At 39.8% G+C, this 9,893-nt stretch overlaps 1 protein-coding gene across 1 annotated transcript in view; it reads right to left on the minus strand.

The window, feature by feature from the left end:
* ATP8B1 (ATPase phospholipid transporting 8B1) overlaps positions 1-9,498 on the minus strand; it is an 80,419-nt gene extending 70,921 nt beyond the window's left edge. Inside the window, exons 1-3 of the mRNA XM_077816223.1 lie at positions 8,835-9,498; positions 3,378-3,475; positions 190-303 (exon numbers count right to left, since the gene is read on the minus strand). Of these exons, the coding sequence (XP_077672349.1) occupies positions 190-303; positions 3,378-3,475; positions 8,835-9,012 (390 nt within the window). The 5' untranslated portion in view covers positions 9,013-9,498. The remainder of the gene's footprint in view (positions 1-189; positions 304-3,377; positions 3,476-8,834) is intronic.
* Between the last annotated feature and the right edge of the window lie 395 nt (positions 9,499-9,893).

Consider the following 9,893-nt stretch of genomic DNA (forward strand, 5'->3'; position numbering starts at 1 on the left):
TGCATTGCTCCAAGTTCGTATTAAAAGTTCGTGAATTTTAAAAGCCATTAGTCTGGAGTTGTTTATGAAGTCCACTTTAGTTTCATGATAGCAACGTCACAAAAAGCAGTCATATTCAGCTGCATTACTGAGTAACTGAACTTATATTATCTTTATCATAATTGTCTGTATTATGTAATCAATTTTTACCTGTAAAATAAGAAGAACCAGGAAATAGAAGTTGGCCACTCTTTTAAATTGTTCTAGCAAATTCAATGGTAAAAAGGTAATTGCATTGTATTTGTAGGTCTTAATTGCATTCCCCTGTTGAGAAAAAAATTTAAAACAAGTCATTCTAAATAGCAATATATCATGCATACTTTTCCAATCCAATTTGCATTTCATGTAAAATGTTTTACTTTATGGTATCCCTCTCTACAAATGGCCGTGTAAGTTAAGTGTATCATGCAAACCAGTTTAACAAGGATCACTAGTCAAGTCAACCAAAAGGACTGTTGGCTTTAGTGTTATTTCTAAGCTGCCTTTTGTTGCTTTAGCCTTCAACTGACAATGCCTTAAAAGGATTATCTGGAGCAATATGTAAAATCAAGGGATTGGAAATAGGATACTGAGTTTTTATCTCAAGGCAACTCCTTCAAACTGAACCCAGGTCAGTAGTGATAACTGAAAAGTCATTCCTGTCTGATGACTGTGCAATGGTCTAATTACAATCCTAAAAGAAGAGCAGGAAAGGACTAGAACCAGATAGATATCCTACTAGGATCTAGCAAGTCTAGATTATTTGGTCTCTTTCCATGACCACAAGAACAATGGATATCCTTGTCGGTAGTTTTAACTGAGGCCAGATGTACACGTGAAAAATGCGCTAGCTGTACTAGTAAAAGCACAGGTTTTTATACTGGAATACCTGGAACAACAAAGCTTTCCTAATGTTAATGCAATAAAATTACACGTTTGCCAATATAGTTTGTTCCAATCCCAGCCCCATCCTCCCCCTCCAAAAAATTATAAAAGCAGTTTTGATAAAGTGTTCCAAGCGTAAACATAATGTTCCTCCTGCGAAGAAATCTACATCAATCCTAATATATAAAGCACAGTTTCGCCCACTATAACAGCATCTACACTAGGGCTTTTACTAGCACAGGTATATCGGGTCAGGAATCACATCTCTTCAAAACCTTGATCAATGTAGCTGTGTCGGCAAAAATTTATAGTTTAGACCTGGCCTGAGAAGCTACAGCTGAATGGAAACTGACTCTGAATTACTTACTCAGCCACAAAGACTATCCCTTCTGAGCAGGACTGAGTTACATAGCGCAAAGCAGGATGGGGAAGCTTGTACTGCCAATGTCAATATTACCCATGTTCCGAGAATAGGGAACTGTACTGATTACAAACCCAACACTTGTAACAAATACTCATCTTTAACTTGAAATGTAACTAAAATGATTAACTAGACTCTGCTATGTTATGATCAAAAGAGTGATAATGAAGAATGGCACCTTTTACTCAACACATCTGTCTCCTGGGTATTCAAATTACAGCTGACTGCTTTTACAGCTGACTGCCTTTTACGTGGCACATGATGGGATACATCACATTAGTAGATGTGCAGGTGAATGAGCCCTAGATGGTGTGGCTGGGACCCATCAGGGGCTCCTTCACCTGTACATCTACTAATGTGATATATGCCATGTGCCAGCAATGCCCCTCGGCCGCGTACATTGGCCAAACTGGACAGTCTCTACATAAAAGGATAAATGGACACAAATCAGACATCAGGAATGGTAACATACAAAAGCCAGTAGGAGAACATTTCAATCTCCCTGGGCATTCAACAGATTTAAAAGTAGCTATTCTTCTACAAAAAACCTTCAAAAACATATTCAAAGAGAAACTGCAGACCTACAATTCATTGGAAAACTTAACACCATCAATTTGGGCTTGAATAGGGACTGGAAGTGGCTGGCTCACTACAAAAGCAATGTTCCCTCTTTTGATATTGACACCTCCTCATCAATTATCGGGAGTGGACCACATCCACTCAGACTGAATTGGCCTTCAGCATTGTTTCTCCACTTGTAAGGTAACGCCCTTCTCTTCATTTGCCAATATATATTTATGCCTGTATCTGTAATTTTCACTCCATGCATCTGAACAAGTGTGTTTTTTAACCCACAAAAGCTTATGCACAAATAAATCTGTTAGTCTTTAATGTGCCACCGGACTCTTCGTTGTTTTTGTAGAATAGGTAAGAAAGGTTCCAGTTGCAGAATCTTTATTACTGATGTTCATGCATAAGACAGAAATAACCCAAACTGACTTTCAGATACTGGCAGAGCTTGCAGGGGTGGCAATTAGAAAAAACATTTTATTTGTAAAATAAACAAGTTATTGCCCTGAAAGTAATCCAAGTAGGCCAATGTGAAATTCCATGATATCACTACTGGTCATTTAAGACCGGAAAGGCACACAAGCACAACTACTTTACTGTTTATTTTAAAATAATCCTACTGTTTTTAAAAATGTTTTAAACATAATTTAAGAAAGTTATTAATACATCCATAACATGGTTTGATTTAGAGTGGGGTTACCTAAGCCAACAGGGGGGAGGGATAGCTCAGTGGTTTGAGCATTGGCCTGCTAAACCCAGGGTTGCGAGGTCAATCCCTGAGGGGGCCATTTAGGGATCTGGGGCAAAAATTGGGGATTGGTCCTGCTTTGAGCAGGGGGTTGGACTAGATGACCTCCTGAGGTCCCTTCCAACCCTGATATTCTATGAACAACAAGACGACTCCATTGTACTTAAGCATTTGGAAATAGATAATCATTTATTTTGAAGATGCACCAAATTCTGGCTTGACCAGGATGCTGTCTGCCTAAAGGCTGCCCTTAGTAAAGTACTGAAAATAGAATACTTAAACATTATTTGATTCAAATGTTAGTGAAAGCCATAGTCCAGTGAATAGGATGCAGCTCTGGGATTCAGGAAGTCTGGGTTCTAAACGGCTTTTGACTCACAAATGTGTACAGCAACTTAGTACATGGCAAGCCAGACTATAGCACACATCTAGCCATGCACGAACTGACAGGATGGACCCCGCTATGGTGCACTAAAAGGTCCATCATGAACTTTGATGTAGATTCAAAAAGTCTGAGTTGCCACACACCAAATCACCATGTGGACAAGCCCTTAGTCAAATCATTCTGTGCCTCAGTTAATCCGTTCATGGTACTTACCCACCTTTGTAGATTGGAGAGGCATACTAGTACATGTACACTGTTTAATTATTGGAACGTTTTAATCATGAACTAACAAGTGTTCCTCCTGACAAGAAAACTACATCAGTCATTATATATAAAGGAGGACGGCTTACGGCATATTTGCTTTTCTTGAAGCATAGAAATGTTGTTTTCTTAAACTGGGGTTGTTCGTGGAAGTTTCGATCATTTGCCTTAACTTGCCAGCTACAATCTGGGAGGGGAAGAAAAAAGAAAAAGAAAAAAAAAAAAAAGGAGTGTCACACACGTCAAAATGAATCATAATACTTGACTGCTCCAACGATGGGGAAACAAGTCTACAAATTTAAGGTTTACCCCCTCAGTATCTTTTAAGGCAACATGCAATGGAAAAAATCAAGTTGGGCCTCTGAACCCTTTTTCTTTTCTGTATTGTTGGTAAAGAAGTCCTCAAAGGATTTTGTGAAAAAGCATTCTGTTTGTTTGTCTATATAAGCAACTGAAATCTAACCTACTCTGGGAGAAAAAACGTGTGATAAGCAGAAAATTAGGGACATTATGTTACAAGACGTTGGAAACTAAACAACCGAGGGAAAAGATTTTTAATCAGACTATTTTGTTTTGCTTTTGTTACACCCATCTAACTCCAATGCCTAAAGAACAAAAAGAGGGTGTCTCAGAGACTGAGCGATCTTGCCCTTTTAATTAATGTGAAAAAGCTCACAATGCACCTCTGGGACCTCCTAAGAAATCCTCCAACAATACTAAGCAAAGCCAGACTTGACATCCCCAATATTTCTAAGATAAAAAACAAGCAGAATTTAAATGTCCACCCCTTTCTGACCACCTGTCTAGATCTTAGAGAAGGGCCCAATCCCAGTTTCATTAAAAATCCTATACAGTTCATCTTTAAGTCTCTGACTTTCAGCTGGTTCTAACTTTTGCGGAATTGCTAACATAACAACCAAGAGTTTTACAGCAATAAAGTGCAGGTTCAACAATGAAGAAATATTTTTCCTGCTATTGAGTTGCTTTGTGTCCAGCAGAAACTCTGTGTCAAAAAGAAAAAAAAAAGTCCAAGGAGCCTTTTACATCCCAGAGTGGCATTATGCTATTCCAGGGTTTTGCAATCCACATTTTTTTAGGCCTGGACACTCTGGTATGCCTGAGATGCCCAGACCTGAAGAAGAGCTCTGTGTAGCTCAAAAGCTTGTCTCTTTCACCAAAAGAAGTTAGTCCAATAAAATACTACCTCACCCACCTTGTCTCTGGCATGGAGATGTGATTTTAGAACTGGTCAAGCAGTTCCTGTGAGAAGGGGATTGTCTGGGTTACATGCACTACAAGTACCTCATACAGATGGTTCCTTAGCTTCCCTCCGTGCTGCCTTTGCAGTCTAACCAGTCCACTCCTTGCCCCATTGTGTCATTTTGTCCCTTCCCCTTGCTCAACTGCCTCACTCCACCCCTTATATGTTCAGTCCAGTTCTCACACACTCAGTATATTCTAGGCCTTCATGTTCTCTCTATTCACTGTCTAACCCTTTTCCTCCACTATCCTCCAGTTTCCACTCCTGCCCTCAGGCCCATATTGTTGGTACCACTACCTACCTTGCTCCCGGCACCTAAAAATCCAGTCATTTAGGCCCTGCCTAAACTTTGCTCAACTTGTCTAACAGGTTTTAAACTGATTTTCAAACAAACAATTTGCCTGCCCAGTGTGAGTGAGGCCAAGCCAGTATTAGACCATTTTTCTAGATTCTGCACCTGCATCAGTCTCCCTCTACACACAGTCCCACAGACAAGATAATGGCATCTCTGATCAACAATCCTTCTTGCTCGGATTATTCTTCATGCTATACGTGCGTGAGTGTGGAGCAACAAGGGTGCTGAACTATACCCAGTAGCTCTGGGAATCCCACAAGCAGAGGCATGGTACAGTAACCTAACTGAACCCTGTCCCACACTATCAGGGAACTCCTGCAGGTCTGCCCCACAGGGTGGGAAAATATATGCTTTTTTAAAGCAGCTTCCTAGTCAATAGTCAGCCAAGTGCAACCTGACTGACCTGTTTCAAATAGAGAAAAGATTGGCAATAATTGCAGGATAGATATACTAGCTTTCAGTCCATTCTCTTAATCCTTTTTTCTCAAACTACTATCATTGAGACAGAATTATAACAAGAGCACCAGCAATAAATGGGCACCTTATGTTTTGGCCATTCAGCAAAAGATTGGATGTTTTTTCTAAGAGATCTGCTCTAGGAATTACTTTGGGGCAGTTTCGTGACCTGTATTACACAGGAGGTTGGACTACATGATCACAATAAACCCTACTGTAAGAAAACTGAGGTTCTAAAATAGATTGTATTACTGATCAGCCAAACCAGTTGCCAAAAAAAAAAAAAAAAAAAGTGCAAGCAGACCTGATTACGACAGGCTTGTCCCCTCACATGATTAAAGTGCTGTCCTGAACAGCAATATGTGTTTATGAACGCACTTGTCATAAGAAGGTCCACTGACAAGTGTTGACTCTAGTGGTAACCTTGACTGATGCTAATGAAGGAGGACTACGGGTGACTGGACAATGAGGAGAATTCTGAATTAAGTAATAAGTGAGTGAAACCTGGTTGAGGGGAAAGACTTATTATTCAGACTACTTGGAAGGGTTCTTATTTTACACTCTTCATTGAGGAAAAGAAAAGCTGTTAATTAAGGATTCAACTTCTAAGAAAACTAAATGAAAATCCTCTCTATTGAGAAAAAGCAACAAGGATGAGATTTCTGTAGCACTACCTGACAACAGATAACCTCTAGACTAACCTAGTTTGGTACATTCCACAGATTCTGCAAATTAAGCAGAGAGAGTTGACTTTATTAACCAGAGCAAAGGAAACGAAGATGAGCATAGAAAGTCTAGCCAACATGGCCGTAAATATTGCTCTCATGTAAACAAATGCACTTTCGCCTTGTTGAATCTGCAACCAGACTGAAACATCTGCAGCCAAAAGGAAGAAGTATGAATTTCCCCCATTGATCATGGAGCAGGTCCTCAAGGAATCAATTCTGAAGCACTTAGAGGAGAGGAGAGGAGAGGAGAGGAGAGGAGAGGAGAGGAGAGTGATCAGGAACAGTCAGCATGGATTCACCAAGGGCAAGTAATGCCTGACTAACCTAATTGCCTTCTATGATGAGATAACTGGCTCTGTAGATGAGGGGAAAGCAGTGGACATGTTATTCCTTAACTTTAGTAAAGCTTTTGATGCAGTCTCCCACAGTATTCTTGCCAGCAAGTTAAAGAAGTATGGGTTGGATGAATGAACTATAAGGTGGATAAAAAGCTGGCTAGATCATTGGGCTCAGTGGGTAGTGTTCATTGACTCCATGTCTAGTTGGCAGATCGTATCAAGCGGAGTGCCCCAAGGGTCGGTCCTGGGGCCGGTTTTGTTCAATATCTTCATTAACGATCTGGAGGATGGTGTGGATTGCACCCTCAGCAAGTTTGCAGATGACACTAAACTTGGAGGAGTGGTAGATATGCTGGAGGGTAGGGACAGGATACAGAGGGACCTATACAAATTGGAGGATTGGGCCAAAAGAAATCTGATGAAGTTCAACAAGGACAAGTGCAGAGTCCTGCACTTAGGAAAGAAGAATCCCACTCACAGTTACAGACTAGGGACCGAGTGGCTAGGCAGCAGTTCTGCAGAAAAGGACGTAGGGGTTACAGTGGACGAGAAGCTGGATATGAGTCAACAGTGTGCCCTTGTAACCAAGAAGGCTGACGGCATTTTGGGCTGTATTAGTAGGAGCATTGCCAGCAGATTGAGGGACATGATTATTCCCCTCTATTTGGCATTGGTGAGGCCTCATCTGGAGTACTGTGTCCAGTTTGGGGCCCCACACTACAAGAAGGATGTAGAAAAATTGGAGAGTCCAGCGGAGGGCAACAAAAATGATTAGGGGACTGGAGCACATGATTTATGAGGAGAGGCTGAGGGAACTGGGATTATTTAGAAGAGAAGAATGAGGAGGGATTTGATAGCTGCTTTCAACAACCTGAATGGGGGTTTCAAAGGGGATGGATCTAGACTGTTCTCAGTGGTACCAGATGACAGAACAAGGAGTAATGGTCTCAAGTTGCAGCGGGGGAGGTTTAGGTTGGACATTAGGAAAAACTTTTTCACTAGGAGCATGCTGAAGCACTGGAATGGGTTACCCTAGGGAGGTGGTGGAATCTCCTCCCTTAGAAGTTTTTAAGATCAGGCTTGACAAAGCCCTGGCTGGGATGATTTAGTTGGGGATTGGTCCTGCTTTGAGTAGGGGGTTGGACTAGATGACCTCCTGAGGTCCCTTCCAGCCTTGATATTCTATGATTCTATGATCATGAAATTACGTTAGCTTTGAAGTTTAAATTATTAAATGCTTGAATTAGATACCAACATTGCTGACCATGTCATTGCTGAATGACAAACTAAAGATAGCCAGCAATGTCTAATTTCCAGTGCTGCTAGAAATACCTTCCATATCCTGACACTCAGATGTCAGAATCAGAAACTGCTGCTAGAACACATTCTAGTAGCAAAAGTGGGACAACAGTGCTGATTCATGATTTAGTCTCTAGAGGCCATGAAGAGAAGCATAAAATCCATCCAGAAGACTACTTCAAGATGAAAAATATTTTTGAACTGTTATTTTTAATTTAAGTCTCCAGCTGGCAGTGACAACTTGTTAAAAGTCATTTAGAAAACTGATTAGCTCTTGAAACTTAAAGCATGTGCATCTCTCATTTGCACTAGTAGATATTAACACCAGATCTACATGCTTTCTTTGCTTCCATTACATGTAAATTAAGTCTTTAATGAGTAGAAATGTTTCAGAAGCAACCTACTTAGTGAAAAAATTAATCCGTGTATTAAATGCTTCTGTTTATTCTCTAGAGGCAGATGTCAAAGCCAACAGTAAAAGACAAACAGACTCTAGCCATTCATCTTGACAATTTTTGTGTCAATCTTCCAGGTACCTGTGTATTACATTTATTATTTCAAACCGTGAGGGCACCCAAAATGTGTCAGGTACTATCCAAAGAACAATCCCTCTCCTTAGAGCACCTGATGTCAGCATCACCCACAACAGTTTGTGGAATTGACCTATCTGCCGCTAACCCAGAAACAAAATTAAATAAAATTGCTAAAAAAAAAACTAGTGGAAGGCTAGCAATAAATCTGAAATCATGTGAAAGGTTCAGGAGTAACAGTCCATCAGTTTGTGAACTTTTCTGAATAAATAGACTGGATCTGATCAAGCTCATATTTGATGATCTCAGATCACAGTGTGAAGCCACTTCACTGGGCCCAAATAGCTGTAGTGGGATCTGATTTTGTAGATGAATGTGGATTAACTTTCTAGTTTCCACTGGTTAACTGCATTTTCTATTAATCTATGTAGATCTACCCAGGGAGAAAGTATTGAGTATATTCTTAAATTTGAAAATAAACTGAACAAATTTAGCAATCTATGCATATCTGGTACACTGAACAATCCTCTGAACCTTTATATTCAATAGTTAGTTCGATACAATTTCTCATACTATTACCTTTCTTAACTGGTTCTCTGCTCTCTTCAGCCTCTCTGTTGATTCGGTTTTGCTCTAATTCAACTGCAGACGGACTCTCCAATTCATCTTCTGTTTCATCATCACTGTAGGGCATTACCTCATCATTCGGCTGAGAGTCCTCATCAAAGGTTGTCTCTGAATCCCTGTCTGAATACATTCTGCCAGCAGTCTGCAAACACTTGATAAAGGCAACCAATTGACAGTTAATATAACAAAAGCATCGAAAGCCTTCTAATCTGTCTCTTCTTAAAATCAGGATTGAAAGCAGCTCTGCTAAGAACTCTTTCAACTGAGTTCAGCCTCCAATTTCAAAGATAGTTTGGAGCCATGGAACAGGATTTCTAATCCAAGACCTTTAGCACCTCTAGATTATCTTTCTGAAATTTTAAGCAGACTAATGTAATGATTATTGTAACTGACATACTAATTCCTTGATATACCCATAAATTCTAGCAAGTATTACAATAGTATTACTAACTTCAGGACCACATAGGTCTTTACAGCTGTTACTATACTGGAGCCCATATCCTCTCAAAAAGGAGAGATACTACAGATAGAATTCAGATCCTTCTGGTTCAGAAGCACAGGCTCTTACCACTTGAGCTAGAAGAGAATCTTCATTAGCAGTGAGTGGTATAGGGACTGAATCAGTTCCAGTTGCATCCATTAGGAGGGCAGTGGGAGAAGCTCACACACAAGTAATTTCTTTCAATAAGATTAAATGAACCTTTATTTTTCATGTAAAAAACCAAATGTGAAGTGTTTAACTACTTCTACAGGATATTTGGACATCATGACTATTGCAATAAAAAAAAACATAGTAAAGACATTCATATTATTGCACTGTAAAATGTAGTATTCTGATGAAGTAATAAAAGTAATGTACTTAGAGTTGATTACAAATATAAATTATTTACATTGAAGGCTTATACTATACACAAGTCTGTTTAAAAAAATCCTCAGCATTGAACACGTTATTGTACCTACATACTCTCATAAGATAAAAGCATAGCTAGCCTTCACCTCTTCCTGAAGGAC

Source organism: Eretmochelys imbricata, chromosome 5 (genome assembly GCF_965152235.1).
Source record: "Eretmochelys imbricata isolate rEreImb1 chromosome 5, rEreImb1.hap1, whole genome shotgun sequence".
NCBI classification, from domain to species: Eukaryota; Metazoa; Chordata; order Testudines; family Cheloniidae; genus Eretmochelys; species Eretmochelys imbricata.